Source organism: Kryptolebias marmoratus, linkage group LG11 (assembly GCF_001649575.2).
Source record: "Kryptolebias marmoratus isolate JLee-2015 linkage group LG11, ASM164957v2, whole genome shotgun sequence".
In the NCBI taxonomy this organism is placed as follows: Eukaryota; Metazoa; Chordata; class Actinopteri; order Cyprinodontiformes; family Rivulidae; genus Kryptolebias; species Kryptolebias marmoratus.
Window position 1 is genome coordinate 11,751,252 of NC_051440.1, and position 16,045 is coordinate 11,767,296.

The 16,045-nt window shown below is 38.8% G+C and overlaps 2 protein-coding genes and 1 pseudogene across 3 annotated transcripts in view; 1 reads left to right on the forward strand and 2 right to left on the reverse strand.

Annotated features, from left to right (window-relative positions):
- The first annotated feature begins 222 nt into the window (after nt 1–222).
- LOC108230023 (gastrula zinc finger protein XlCGF57.1-like) lies at nt 223–3,699 on the forward strand. 2 transcript variants are annotated; one of them, XM_037978199.1, is made up of 2 exons: nt 223–469; nt 941–3,274. In XM_037978199.1, exons 1-2 carry the CDS (start codon nt 362–364, stop codon nt 2,567–2,569), a joined length of 1,737 nt encoding a protein of 578 aa, XP_037834127.1. In that variant the 5' UTR covers nt 223–361; the 3' UTR covers nt 2,570–3,274. The 2 variants fall into 2 exon arrangements, with proteins under 2 accessions (XP_037834127.1, XP_017261287.1); XM_017405798.3 differs by having other exon boundaries at nt 226–3,699.
- Nucleotides 3,700–5,304: 1,605 nt separating this feature from the next.
- Nucleotides 5,305–12,260, reverse strand: LOC108229973 (annotated as a pseudogene).
- A 1,065-nt stretch (nt 12,261–13,325) lies between these two features.
- Nucleotides 13,326–16,045, reverse strand: part of LOC108229870 (tyrosine-protein kinase CSK-like) — a 21,728-nt gene continuing 19,008 nt past the window's right edge. Inside the window, exons 11-13 of the mRNA XM_037978438.1 lie at nt 14,619–14,814; nt 14,445–14,531; nt 13,326–14,263 (exon numbers count right to left, since the gene is read on the reverse strand). Of these exons, the coding sequence (XP_037834366.1) occupies nt 14,090–14,263; nt 14,445–14,531; nt 14,619–14,814 (457 nt within the window). The 3' untranslated portion in view covers nt 13,326–14,089. The remainder of the gene's footprint in view (nt 14,264–14,444; nt 14,532–14,618; nt 14,815–16,045) is intronic.

Sequence of the window (16,045 nt, forward strand, 5' to 3'; positions counted from 1 at the left end):
AAATAAATAGTAATCACGTTAAAAGTTACAAACGTTGCCTTTGGTGTCTGTTTGTTTTCCAAACTTATTAGTGTGTGTAAAAGACAGACATTAACTTAAAACACTTTGTAGAACGGTGCTTTAAGAAGTTCAGCCCGCTCAACTAGGGGTCTACGTATTTATGTCTATGAGTGCGGCTTCAGTGAAAGGACGCGCCTTCGCATACGTCACCACGTACGGAGGCGCACTTCCTGGATGCCGTGCCGTGGTAGTTATTATTCATTCGCTAGCAGCATTAGCAGTGTTAGCTGTGTGGGGTTTTTTGGTGGTGTTTGTGTCGGTTTGGGTGTGTGAGGTGAATATTTCAGCCTCTGCAGTAACAATGTCTTCAGTGCAGTCTTTGAGAGAGTTCATCAGCGAGCGACTGACTGCTGCTGCTGGAGAAATATTCACAGAGTTTGAAAAAACCATCGTCCAGTACGAGGAAGAGATCGACCGTCAGCGCAGACTGCTGGACATCAGCTCGAAAGCACAGATACACCTGTACAACATAGAACTCCCACAGCATTACATCTGGAAGGAAAAGGAGGTTCTCACTGACCAGCAAGTTCATAAACAGGAAAGAAAGTCCAGTTTGGACCAGGAGGAACCAGAACCTCCACAAATTAAAGAGGAACAGGAGGAAATATGTACCAATCAGGAAGAAGAGCAACTTTTACTGAAGCGGGAGGGCGATCCGTTTATGGTGACTCCTGGCTATAAAGAAATTAACCACAAGGAACCAGAGCCTGTCCATGAGGAACCAGAGCCTTTCCAGGAGGAATCCGAGCCTCCACAGATAAAAGAGGAACAAGAGAAAGTCTGCATTGGTCAAGATGAAGACCAGATTTTACTGATGGAGGATGCTGACGAAAGGAGCCACCGGGAACCACAAAAAACCACCGTCCAGTACGAGGAAGAGATCGACCGTCAGCGCAGACTGCTGGATATCAGCTGGAAACCACAGATATACCTCCACAGGATAGAACTCCCTCAGCAGAACGTCTGGAAAGAGAAGAGGATTCTCACTGACCAGCAGCTCTGTAACCAGGGGAGGAACTCAAGTTTGGACCACAAAGAACCGGAGCCTCCACATATGATGGATGACCATGGGGAACAAGAACCTCTGCATGTTACGAAAGAACAGGGGGAACCAGAATTTCCACGGATGAAAGGGGACCATAAGAATCCAGAGGTTCCAGACAAAAACGAAGGCCAGGTAAAACCACAAACTCCTACTTATAAAGAACTAAACCACTTGGAACTAGAATCAAACAGGGTCCAACTCCTGGATCCAAACTCTCTTGAAGCTGAGAACCAAGATCAGGAACCAATCAGGAATGTAGACCAACGATTCAGCAGAGATGAAGAGCTGAATTATAAGAGACGTCCACAAACCAGAGGTCATCGAGACAATGTAGACATTCCAAAACTAAAGAGAGACCAAAAAAAGTGTTTTTTGTGTGTGACTTGTGGAAGACAATTCAGTGTGAAAAGTTCTTTAACTGTTCACATGAGAATTCACACAGGTAAGAAGCCTTTCACGTGTCAGACCTGTGGAAAAAGTTACAGTCAACAAAACAGTTTAAAATACCACATGAGAACTCACACAGGTGAGAAGCCTTTCACGTGTCAGACCTGTGGAAAAAGGTTTAATCATAGATCTAGTGTAGTTACCCACATGAGAACTCACACAGGTGAGAAGCCTTTCAAGTGTCAGACCTGTGGAAAAGGTTTTAGTCAAAGTTTTAATTTAATCATCCACATGAAAACTCACACAGGTGAGAAGCCTTTCAAGTGTCAGACCTGTGGAAAAGGTTTTAGTCAAAGTTTTAATTTAATCATCCACATGAGAACTCACACAGGTGAGCAGCCTTTCAAGTGTCAGACCTGTGGAAAAAGGTTTATTCAAAGACCTCATTTAGTCAAACACATGAAAACTCACACAGGTGAGAAGCCTTTCAAGTGTCAGACCTGTGGAAAAAGTTTTACTAAAAGATTTGGTTTAGTCATCCACATGAGAACGCACACAGGTGAGAAGCCTTTCAAGTGCCAGACCTGTGGAAAAAGTTTTACTCAAAGATCTGATTTAGTCAAACACATGAGAACTCACACAGGTGAGAATCCTTTCACGTGTCAAACCTGTGGAAAAAGTTTTACTCAAAGTTTTAGTTTAGTCATCCACATGAGAACTCACACAGGTGATAAGCCTTTCAAGTGTCAGACTTGTGGTAAAAGTTCTAATCAAAGATCTGATTTAGTCAAACACATGAGAACTCACACAGGTGAGAAGCCTTTCAAGTGTCAGACCTGTGGAAAAGGTTTTATTCAAAGAATTAGTTTAGTCGTCCACATGAGAACTCACACAGGTGAGAAGCCTTTCAAGTGTCAGACCTGTGGAAAAGGTTTTACTCAAAGTTTTAGTTTAGTCATCCACATGAGAACTCACACAGGTGAGAAGCCTTTCTCGTGTCAGACCTGTGGAAAAAGTTTTACTCAAAGATCTAATTTAGTCAAACACATGAGAACTCACACAGGTAAGGAGGTGTGAACTTGTGACTCTTGTACCTTTCTCAACTCAGAGGTACGCTAAACCTCCGAGTTGAGAAGGTGGAGTCGTTCCTCACCATTAAACTGTAGTCCACCAGAGAGAAAGGTTTGTTTGAAAAGTAAAACAAGATTAAAACCATCACTTTTTGTTTGAGCTGTTGCCCAGTTTACTCAGACTTGTATAAAATGTTATCCCTTTAAGACTGGCCTTGTGGGTAATGTAGTTGTGAGTTTAGTAAAGTAGGATTCACTAGAGGAATATGGGAAAACAGACATTAGGTATTTAGAGAAATTCAACTTTGAAAATATAATTATCTAAATGTTCTTTTATAGTCATTGTTTTTCAAAATGTTCCAGCAAATGCTAATAATTTTTGTAATTTTTTAAATTTTTTTTGCCATTTGTTTGGCACCAGTTGGATTGTATTCTTGTTTAGCAGTCCTTGGTTTTTGTTTTTCTTTTGTTTTTGTTTTTTCTGTCATAAATAAAATGCCCGGTGCTAAAGTGATGAGGTATAAAACTCCAGATGATGCTGTTTGCCTGAATCAGTATTTTTTTTTTTGTTTTTGTAAGTTTGAACTGTTTTAGACTGTAAAAACTTTAAACACCTGTTAAGTTTCTCGTGCTTTTTCTAAAATCAAACACTAAAAGACAAAAGTGTAGTAATCTTAAAAAAAAGAATTAATAAAGCTAATAATCAATATTACGCGAAAGGACTTTAATGCAATTTTTATTTTTAAAATGTTCATAAAATTGAAGCGCAGATGCGTATTACAGCCGGTGTTTTCCAATCACCGGAACTAATTTTACAGAAGCCAAAGCTGATCACCATGGAAACGAGTGTGGCCACAGACAGCCCCATCGTACGTCAACGTCGCCGCCATATTGGATGTGGCAAAGTGGAGCGATCGGAGAAGATGTCTCATTCATGTGCTGCGGGAATTATAGTAACCAGTTTACAGTTCATTCCAGAACTGATGGCATTACCTTTTACAGGTAAGAACGAGAAAATACTAATGATTGTATTTGGCCATTAAATTATCATTATACAGACAGAATTTGCTGACTTTGTGGCTAATAATACTGTGAATTGCCGCGCATAATATTGTGAATTTCCGCGGTGAGACCTGCCTCCAAACAAGCAAGAAGTCTTTCCTGTTTAACTAAATTAGTCCAAAGTAAACTATTCTGATTGTTGTTAGTTGCTTAGCTAACTTTTTTCAAACTTATGTAGGTTTCCCAAAAATAAAGAGCTGAGAAAGCAATGGGAAACGTCTGTCAGAAGGGAAGGGTTTCCCGCTGGTCCATCATCCATGCTCTGCAGTGAGCATTTCAGCCCAGAGACCTTTGACAGGACAGGTCAGACAGTCAGGATCAGAGCTGGAGCTGTTCCCTCAGTCTTCTGTCTCCCAGCTCATCTCCACAGGGTAGCTGTATTACTATGCTGCAAGGATTCTATAATTCAATGCCATATTATACAGAAAATGTGTTTTCCCTTTCTGAATGTGAAGGGATCAGACACGTCTTTTGTATGACACCGAGATAATTTCTATATTTTACATTTTGCTTTAACCTGTAACTACCAGGACGTCTCAGACCTCAAAGAAGGCACAGGAGACCCCCCGTCACTTGTCCAAGAGGCTGAACCCCTGCCTGCGCCTGATGTTGTGAGTAATAAGTACTAGCTACGCTCCTCTTTAATTCAATCAGGGCATCAGGTAAGGATTTCACATTTATTTTATCATGTGGTTTGTCTCTATGTATGCATATTATCTGGGTAACTGTGTGTGTGAATGTGGTGTTTGTGTGTGTTTTAGGGGGGCTGGAATAACAACCCTTCAGCCAACCAGTTCCAGGCCATCTTCCGACATTTTGATGGTGTGGTGTGGTGTGTCTCCAAGCACATCAGCAAATGTGGCAGCACAGGAGGAGACTGTGTCCCTGTCTGCTTTTGAGATGTCCTCTTCTCCAGCAGCAGAAACTGAAGAGCTTCCATCCCCTTTTGCCAACATCCCTGCTTTAGGTAGGTAGGTAGGTAGGTACATTTATTTATATAGCGCTTTTTAGCACAAGGCAACTCAAAGTGCTTTACAACACAAGAACAAAATTACAGACAAATCTAAATAAGCTAAGCTAAACCAACAGATCTAAGCATGACTAAATGTACAGAACTAAACTAAGTGTACAGGAAGATAAAGCTAAACTAAACAGTACCGAATTTCTAAATGTTACCACTGGCCCACTAAAACAACCGATGTAGTAATTACTAAGATGGAGAAAGAGGGAAGGAGGAGGGGGTGGGGGTGAGAAAGATAGTGTGTGATCATATCTATCTATCTCTAAGTTACAATTTGTCATGGCTCACTTGTCCTGTTTTTGTAAATTTGAATAATTTCTGCTTCCTGACCTTTTTATTTATCATCTCATCATCCCTGTGAAGATTCTGGGGAACCATGTTAGTACGCAGACGTTCATGCTGGGATAAACTTATCCATCACTTGATAAAAATTTGTGTTTCGATCAGTGTTGTCAAGTATTTTTGATCTCGTGCATTGAAACCCTTTAGGCACTTCTCTTAGGGAAACATCAGTGTGTGCATGAATTAATTATAAAACCATTTAAAACACTCAACGCTGTGTTGCCAGACAAAACAAACATGTGAGACAAATTCAAAATGGAAGCAAATCTTTCTGAATTTTATTAAGAATGCATTCATGCAGATAAAAGGTTAAATGATGCCCTCATGATTACTTTCTCCTTCACTCCTTGACCAAAGTTCCTCCCCGAGGGTTTGCACGCCACTTTCATCAGGTCTGACCCGTCCGCCAGGCGGGTTTATGGGCAGACCGTCACTGTTCTGGGGTGGAGCTGAAGTTTTGTCCTCTGGTGCTTGGAGAAGCAGAGAAAGGAGCAGAAAAGCTGACGGTCAGAGAGAATGAACTGGTGAATCAGCCAGAAGGTTAAAGGTATTTAAGAAGATCCTTCTCCATCACCTGCAAAAAAAAATAATCAAGAGTTAAAAATGAGATTATAGTTCCAACCTTTTTGGAAGTGGGTTCAAAGACAAAAGATGCAGTGTATGCAGTGTATATACTGTAAAAATAATAAATATAGCAAAGATTTTCATAGATATCAGCTGGAAATGATGTCATTTTGTAAAATGTGCACTTAACATGTTAAATAAGTAAGAATATGCACAGAACTGTGGATTGTTTGGGTGAAGTTTAAATGGTGCCAATGCAGCTACTGTCCAAAACGTTCTTCTGTAAAGCCCAACAATAGTTTGGGGCTTACTTTTTTAACAATCTAAGCTGACAAAATGCTGATGTTCTAATGTATAAACTGTTTAAGAAAGAGAAACAAGATCAAAATAAATGTTTAAGCTGCTGCCAGAGCCTCATTATGGTCACCATGGTAACCGCATACCTGTGTCTTTCACATAATATAAATGTTTGCAGCTCATTGTATTTTGCATGAATTTTATCTTACAATATATGGCTAGTGAGCTGCTTTCAATTGTGCCGTATGTTATAATGTATTTTAAGTCTGATATTAGTTTTTCTATTTGATTGAACAAGAAACATTTGAGAGCATATCTCCAAGTATATTTAACTGTCAGTAGAAAAAATAAAAAAAAAAGAAAATTTGTGCTTACAATTGGATCACTCAGGGGTCCGTATCTTTTCACCACCTGCCCGTCTCTGTTGATCAAAAACTGGACACACAGAAAATGAAAACTTGAGGACAGGGAGCACAAAATTCAAAACCACAAACATTGTTTTCCGTTCACAGCAGATCAGGCACACCCTTTAGCTGTATTGTTTCTATTTGAATTTCATATGTAGTGTTTAGCTTGAGTATTTATGTGTACAAAATCTCAACAAGAAATGTCAAATAATTTAAGTAAATGTATATATTTTTTACCTTGGTGAAATTCCACTTGATGCCACTGCAGGATTGAGAAAAACACTGTCAGAAAATAATTCTTGTGCAGTTTTTTGAACAAAGCTTTGCAGCTGAGTTACTGACAACTGAAAGATCGTTACCCAGATTGCACATTGCAGAGTTTAAACGCCGGATAATCCAAATTAAAACATTATAAAGCCATTTTCTACTTAGTTTAACTGTTGCTCAGCCATTTTTGCCTCCTATTTTAGCCCTTTATTCATTCCCTACGTACTTTCCAAACGAGCCTTTCCCTTTGGGCTGCTCCTTCAGCCACTTCCACAGAGGGTGAGCGTTTTCCCCGTTCACGTTGATCTTACTGAACATGTCGAAGCGAACGTCGAAGAATTGGGTAAACTGCTTGATCTGATCCTCGTTGTGCGGCTCCTGTACAGATAGAAACACAAACATTGGAGTGTTTTTAAAGTCTTGAGGTCAGAAGTATAAAACTGACTTTTATTCATTCTGTTGATCTATAAAATGCTCTGTATATTTAAAAAAATGATTGGATTGTTTGGAAATTGTTAGTCTTTCATTTATCTTGTGAGTTATGTGGAGATGAAGCAAATCCATCCAATGTTTGATGTGTATTGAATTACGTTATGTATATGTTAACTGATGCATTACATCATCCAAAATTTAGCAATTTATTTTAGATTGTCTCGTGAAAATGTAATAAATGAACACAAACTGGTTCATTTGGGGAGAGTCCATTTGGTTCTGAGTTTTTAAATGGTGATCGATGACTTGAAGTAGCTCAGTTTTAGTCTGAATGACCAAAACTTGCGCAACAATCTATCTTATTCAATCTATCTTTGGAGGCAAATAAACTGATAGTCAGCCAAAATAAACAGTTTTACTGATAACATACCATCACCAAGCCTCAGAAAGGAGAAAAAAAAACATACTCACTGTTTATAACTTCATATGTTTGGAGTGATTTTAAAGTATTCACATGGTTGTTCAATGTTTTGTGGGAACTTTCTTTATTTTGTTATTTCACACAAACAGGGACATTTTCAGATCATGATTCCAGCACAGAGCGACAGAAAACAGTTTAAGATTCATGCGATTTCTACCTGACGGCCAAGCTGGTTGGAGGGGAAGGCGAGGATGCGTAAACCTCTCTCAGCGTACTCGGCGTGCATCTTTGCCAGCTGAGAGTAGTTTACGTTGGTTTTGCTTCATTTGGAGGCCACGTTGGTGATGATGACAACATCACCCCTGCAGACAGACGGAGACACACAAGCACAACGTGAACAGGACTGCAGGCTGGCGTGAGGAGAAATTAGGAAGAATATGTCACCGTGGAGTTTACCTGTATTTGTCAAGCGACACCAGGTTTCCATCAATGTCTACTGCGTTAAATTCACAAACAGATGTGGCTTTCTGCCAGTTCTCTGCCGCCAAAAGCTGGGGAGGAAGAACAAAGTTCTCCTTAGTGAATAACATAAAGACAAACGTGTACATATACAGTATTTCTACTTTACACGTATCCCAGTGCAAATAAATACAATTACAGCAGGTTCCTACACAATTTTCCATTTTAAAATCTTTACTTTTCCATTTCTTTGGTCAATTTTTGAGCCAGTTTTTTGTATCTAATTACAAATATTCTCATAAATTGACCTAAAGTTTGGAAAGTTGTCAGCGTTTTATTATCTGCTCGCTCCAAATACAGCAATGAATCAGTCTGTGTACAAACATAACCAGCAGGGAATTAAACTTCTAGAGAGAAAAAAACAATTAAAATGAAAAAGATTTTTCCCAATAAAGTTAACATCTTAGCCACGGGGTTCAAACCTTCTTCAATGAAACTTTGTTATCCTGTAAAATAAAAACCTACACATGCTTTAAGGTTGGCCCCGTCTTTTGACTGAGTCAGTATACATGGTTGATCAATGATCTGCACTTATTAAGCATTTTTTTAGTCTCAGGTTTACAAAGTGCTTTAAAATGTGTTATTTTTCTACTCAGCTATCATCCAAGACGCTGCCATCGGGAGTAACCTTAGTACTTTGTAATTTGGAGCAATTTCATTTTATAAATTCAGACTTTTCTTCTTCAAAGAATGGAATAAGGAATAGTAAAGACTGGAAATACTATAATTCTATACTAAAATATATTTTCCAGATACTTATCTAGACCCAGAAAACAAAATTATAAAGTCAAACCTATTGTCTGTATTATAACTTTGTTTTAACTTCTTACAAATTATGGTATTCTCTTTTTGCTTATTCCAGTTGGTTTGTGAATCTAAATAAATAAACAACACCGCACTTCCTGGCAGTTTGAGTCACGTCTCTTCTCATTGGCTGTTCAGAACCAGGACTAAACCACTTTAACAAGCAGACAAGTGGCACGATTAGATTTCACAGACCTACGCTTTTCTGTCCAGATGTTGCTTTGTATTTGAACGCAAACACTAACGAACACCAATTTTCTTCCCTCTGAGTTTTTTAAGTAAAAAATGTAGAACTGATGCTGCCGTATCTACAGCACATAGATCCAGTGAAACAGTTACAGTCAGCTTCTCCTCAAAACCATTTTAAAAACAGACAGAAATGACGGACTTGGACCAAGAACTTTTACTGGAACAGGAAAATTTTTACAGGTGAAAGATATAACCAACCCTAACTGTTACAGGGAATAAAAAAGACCAAATGAGTGTTTCTTTCAGTAAACCCGCGAGCAGGTTTACTGAAAGGCTGAGTTTCACTTACTTCTCTTTCTGAAATAGGAAGGTCAAAGTTTCCTTAAACTCGGGGTTAACCTGCTCAGAGTTTTCACCTGCTTTCTGGAATACGTCCCTAATCAGTAGGGCTAATGTTTTTTTATGTACATTGTCCGATTTTGACGCTTGACGTGCCAGAGCTTGCAGGAAGGGCCATCAGTGATGTCAGATGGAGCAAAACAGATGGACACAAATAATGCTTTGACAAGATTTTTGCAGTTAAAAGAAAAAAAAAAAATAAAACGTGTAATGATGCCTCCACTGCTGTCTTTGGAGTAAAGTTGGTGGACATGGCGCCGAAGTGCGTATTGGAGCAGTTTCTACAGCAGGAGCTGCTTCTTCACGTCAGAGAGCACGAGGTCAACAACACGGCGTCTTCTGCTTTTCGAAACGAACCACAAACAATTGGCCCTTTCACTTCTGCATCTCTTTCTCCACTTTCAGCTTGCACCTGAGCACATTGTCATGACAAAAAAAAGGAAGTGTGTGAACTTCTGGCAAGATAGTGCCCTTATCAGTTCTGCTCTGTGTTGTGGCAAAGGTGTGGAGTTGAAACTTTATGTTGGACATTCATGCTTGTGTTGGCCTTAACCTGACTTAAATTAAAGGAAAGTCTGTTGCCGAGACAGTTGGAGACTCTGTGCCTCGCTACTTTGGCTTGAAAAGAGGACAGGTGACACATCGCAAAGATAGACATTAATGGGTTTAACATGTAAAAGCTCTACTGACATGCAAAATGCCCAAGTTTAAATAATTAGAAAATAATAAAAAGCTCTTTGTGCAAACTGTTTACAGATACTGTTGCTGTAAACGGTTGCACCTTTGCCTATATGCAAAAACCAAGGTGGCGTCAGGTGATCAGGATCAGACGCATCATCACAGGCAGGGTGTGATCGTGAATCAGCTGCTTTTCATAAGCCTTTTAGGCAGTGAAGCTCATCAGACCCAGTGAAACTGCTGGAAGGTGCATCACCTTCAGACCGGGCCGGTGACTCACAGATACGCGTTCCTATTAAAGCTCAGAACCATATTAGTACTAATGAATGAAAAAAAGGGAGTTTAGGCATTCTGGAAGTGGATTTTCAGACTTTTTGTTTTTCCCGTGGTTAGGTTCTAACCCGGGGGTGTCAAACTCTGTTACACAAAACTTGGTCATAGCCAAGGGCCAATTTCGATCAATATTTATTGAAAAAGTACATAAATTAACCTTGGTTTTAGATGTAATATGTCAAAGCATTCATATTCTAATATCAAATTTAGAGCAAACATACTTTAATACACATTAAACAAGACTTGCTCAGTCAGATACCCGAGTTAGTTTATCAACACGAGTTTGAGTCTGTTGCCCTTTTCACGTCAAAATAAAAGATTACTGAAAAAAATTAAAACTTCATTTTCTTTACTTCAAAGTAACCGTCACAAGAAGACTTCACTAAACAGCAAAATGAGAGGCGACAGAGACTCGATCTGCCGTAGGTCTGAGGGCCAGATCTAATAATATTTAAATGTTATCTTGGGGGCCAGATAAAATGTTACCAAGGGCTGGATCTGGCCCGCGGGCCTTGAGTTTGGCACATGCTCTAAGCCATCTCTCTTTGCATATTAAAATTTATCCTGTGCAGTTACAAAAACAAGGCTTGCAGATTTTAAAAACAACTTTTATTTTCTAGCTCCGGATCAACATTTAGGACCACGAAGTTCAGCTTCCACTCGTCTGTGGATCCTCACTCTGCTTTGTTTTCCTGTTCAGATTCTAAGGTTTCTTGTAATTTCTGCCTCTTGTAAAAAAAAAAAAATTAAAAAAAAAGTGAAAATAAAATGTTAACTTTTTTATTTATTTATTTTTTTTACTTAAAGCTGTGTACAGCCCCATAGTTTCCATCTTCAGTAAACCAGTGTGTAGAGGTTGTGTGTGCTTACCTTTTTCTTCTTTTTAAAAGGCATGCTGTCGCTGTCGCAGGCTGAAGCTCCTTCCAGTGAACTGATTTGTTTGTTTTATTTCAGGACTCTAATACCTCCTCTTGTGCCCTCCCCAAAACTAGAAACTGCAATGATGCCGATAGGATTAACTTCTCTTCACGTTCAGCTTTTGTGCATTTTAAAAGAGGGAAACAGAACCAAACTGCTAACAAGCAGAATTAAACAGTTTTAGACTATAGTGGTTTTATTTTAATAGTTCAAACATCAACTCTAAACTATCCATAGGTGTGAGTGAGAGCGTGAATGGTTGTCTCTATGTATCCCTGTGATGGACTGGAAACCTGTCCAGGGTGTCCCCCGCCTCTCACACAGTGACTGCTGGAGATAGGGACCAGCTACCAGCTGGATGGATGGATGGATGGATGGATGGCTAAAACATCCAAATGAAGGAGGCTCAAAAGCCATTTATGAGAAACTGCTAATTTTTTAACATTTTTAGTCTGAAATAAAACCAGTAGCACTCAAAGATGAATCTACTTGAAAGGGAAATTAAGTGTTTTGAAGTTAACATAAACCAAAAGAAAATCGTAAAAGGTGCTTGTTTTTAGAGTCTCTCATCAAATCACTCAAAGGTGTGACATATCGAGCGCCAAACACAGAAACAGGAACAAGGGACTAAAGAGCAAACACAAATACTGTGGGGGTGAAATCTTTCAGTTTGGTGCAATTATTTGTCTAAACTGACCGGAAACTCCAACAGCTGAGTGATTCTTCAGCTTCCAGAAAGATGAGAAAGTTGGATGGATGTAGTTAGTTTAGCTCCTGGTGGAAATTACAACCCAAAGTCTGCTGACTGACTGCAGTTAACGAAATGCAAACCTTCGTTAGAAGAACCACCGCCTGTCAGACCGGCACCGTCCACTCCTTGCAGACTGTGTGACATCATTGGAAAGCTCCGGGGGTTCTTCTTGTGAAATGTGGGGCTGGAGTTCCCAATAGCATCAGTCCAGACCAAAGAAAAATTAAAAAACCCAACATGTTTTCAAAACGATATTCTTGTTGACAAAACTTGCTTCTTCTTCCCTTTTTACCGATAAACACTGACAGTAACTTCCTCCGTGTCCTACAGCTGGACTACGTCAGCTGGAGGTAACTCCGCCCACTTTGGGATTTTAACAGAAAAACTCTAAAAACAAGTCATTAATGTTTTAAATCAGAGAAATGGACCACTGGAGTGTTTAATGATAGTGTTTAACTGAAAGAAAAACCTGAAAGCTTATTATTTTGACATTTTATTTAATTTCCCCTTTAAATTTTGTTCACATTCGATGAGTTGTGGCGGTCCTGTTCTGCATCCTGCTCGAGGTCGGTGTGGGTGGAGGTCCGACTGAACAGGTCCGGTTCTGTGTACCTAAACTACTGTCTCTTCACTTAACGGTGATGTTGCCTGGTTTGTTTGTAAGCAAAGCAGTGTAATTATGATGTCAGTGGACTGTTTTACTTTAACACCAATGGTTCCTCTAGTTTTAAGCTTTTGACCCACAAAAAAAAAAATAAAGCTGCAGAGATTCCTGACTCAGACTTTTGCTAAAGTATACAAACCTTGCTGGTCATTTAACTTAGACCCTCATCAACCGTTTTATGTTTTTCTCCTTATAACATTTAAAGGTAAATATGCCATATGAGAATGAGTTTTTATAGTTAATTTAATTTCTCTCTCAATCCCAACCCTAAGAGCTACTGCGCTAAACTTTGGATCGATTTGACTTGTTTTTAAACGAATTATAAAAGGGTGAAATGGTAAACGATAGAAATGCTGAGCTTTATTTGATGAAATAACTTTCTAAATAAACCGTTTGTGTTCTTTAAAATGATCAAACAGAAACCCTGACGTACTCCAACTCTGGTTTTAAACCGTTTTACAGCTCCGTTGTCAAAAGAAATAGAAAAGGCTAAAAAATCCTAACTATTTGAGGAATATAGATTTATCTTGTGCTCTGTCTGTTATATTTGTTTCTTTTGTTTGTGGCGACACTAAATATGACCTGTTTGTCTCACACACAGAGACAAACTATGAGCTACAGTTGCATTATATACGTTTAGTACACGTCTTAATTTTATACACAATTCCCTTTTAAAAAAGCATGTAAAAAAAAAGGAAAAACAAATTAAAATCTTTATTGTTAAAAAAAAAATGGCAGCACATTCAAAATCCAAAATATTTAATTTACCCCAAAATGCACAAAATACACTTTTTATGTCGTCAAACTGAAAATAACTAACCCAAAAATGCCATTTAGAAAAAACGGTATGAAGTGGAGTTATTAAAACAGCAGTTGTGCTTACTTTCTGACGTACAGATGGATCAGGAATGAACTTGTTTTTTTTTTTAAATAAGCTAAGAACGACAAATAAATTGCGTGATAACTGTTGTTTGAGTTCAGCCCTTTAGACAAAATAATTCAACATCGATGCAAAAAGGTGTACCTGGAAACTGTAAAAATATAAGGTCAATAAAAAAATAATACAGCATGTCACAACAAACCAAAATGATGATCCTGCTCAAAGCATCGTTTGCTCTTCCTCTCTGGTGACAAACGTAAAGGACGCCACCGATACGATGAGAAACATCGATGCGGAGAACAGAAAAGAGATGAAAACATGTCGAGGCACTTTGGCGTGAGTCAGTCCTGCGTTCCTAAAGGAGAGATCTGATGTTCTGACGGGTCAATATTCACTCTAGAGAAGGAAAACGCCACAAAGTGCAGCCTGTGTGAATGAATGGGTCGTCGATAAAAGTTTACGTTTTCAAACTTGTGCTTTAAAATTGTTGGATTTTTTTTGTTGTTGCTTCTTTGTTTATGTTTGACAAAAAAAAAAAACACTTTTGGTCCAAATAGTCATAATGGAAACAGAAGAAAGTCACTTTTTGTGACTAATATGCAGTAGCCACTCCTTCAACATCTGGAAGCTCGGCCGAGCGGCAGGATCCAGGTTCCAGCACTGCTTCATGATGTTATACACGACTTCAGGGCAGCCGTCTGGACAGTCCATTTTGTACCCCTTCTCCACGCGTGGCACTACATCTTTTAATGGCTACAAAAAGGAAAAAAAACACAAAAAATACTGACTGGAAAGAATTTGTAAAGGTGACAGCACAAATACTACATTGTTAAACGTGTTTTTTTCTTCGTTTCCTGCTTTTCCTGAAGCATTTATCACAATCAAGGACATTTATGACATCAACCTAAATCCCCAACAACAGATTCATACTTACAATTCTTGGATAAGGGACTCGGCCAAAAGAGTAAATCTCCCAAAGTAAAATACCATAGCTCCATACGTCCGACTTGGTGGAAAACTTCTATTAATTCAGAGGAAAACACAAAAAGTTATTTTACTGCGCGCTGCGACACGGCACGTCAGCCACGGTGGGCGTCGGCCACTTTACCTTTTCTCTGAGGGCTTCCGGTGCGGTCCATTTCACGGGCAGCTTCGCCGTGTCCTGAGTGGAAGACGCCTCTTTGGTCAAACCGAAGTCGCTGACTTTGGCGATGTTCTCGTCAGACACGAGAACGTTCCTGGCTGCTAAGTCCCGGTGCACGAAGTTGTTGGCCTCCAGGTACGCCATGGCTTCACAGACATCTCTGCAAAGTGGAAAGAAAAAGATGAGGTGAAAATCACTTCTTCAAACCCGTCTCTTCTCCTTCGATACCATGTGAGGTGTTGATTTTTACTTGTTTTAATCAGTTTTATTTTATTTGTTTGTTAGTGAGGGTCTGTTTTTATGGTTTTAATTTATTGCAATTTTATCTTGTGTGACTACTGTTATGTCTTTTATTTATTGTGTTGTTTCATTCTTCTTTTGTACAGTACTTTATTTATAAATCACTTTAAACAACCACAGGAACAAAGCTGGTATTGTATGTTATAATAGGGAACAATTAAAATATAAATAAATATATATATATATATATTTACAAATACCAAAAAACACAAATGGAAGTTTTTGTAACTTTTAATTTAAAATTTGACATTTAAATTAAAGAATACTCCAATTATATTTCATCAACCAACTGTGAAAATGCTAAATGTAAACAGAAATTGGATTTTCAAAATGTTTATTTAATATGCAACATTTTAGGCTGATTTTGTGGTTTTCTGTCCAGCTCAGTAAAAACACTGAAAGTTGATTTCCTGCTGCGTGTTAAACCTCCAACCCTGTTTTCTTCCCAGCGTTTTTTTTTTAACTGCCTGCCTTTCATGGAGCAGGTGATCGTGTAATTTCCTGTACGTACGCGTTTGGCTGTTAGCAAAATATCCCACGACTTACTGGAGAGATTACATTGAAACTCTCAGGAAGCAGTCAGTGGATGTACATCTACAACTGTTTAACTTTTGTTGCCAACCTGATTCAAGATGGCCACTACAGCTTACTGACTATAGCAAACACAAAAATGGCTCTAACTTAGCCCATTTTTATGATATTGAGCTGAAATCTGTTGTGTTGGTGGCTGACACTCATTCCCAACAAATACTTTGGGCCCTAACGGATGGTAGAAGATCTTAGTTTAAAACTTTTGCATGCAATGCTGCAGGTGATACACATTTCTTATAAAATGTAGCATTTAATGTTAAAAAAAAAACAAAACAGACAAATATTACCGTATTTTCCGGACTATAAGTCGCAGTTTTTTTTCACAGTTCGGCTGGGGGTGCGACTTATACTCTGAAGCGACTTATGTGTGAAATTATTAACACATTATTATATCATTTCACATGTTATTTACACACTAAACCGCAAGAGGGCGCATTAGGCCTGTGTTGAGTCTGACGTAAGTGACGTAGAAGGGGAAGCGCCGCATCTTCTACCTCCGG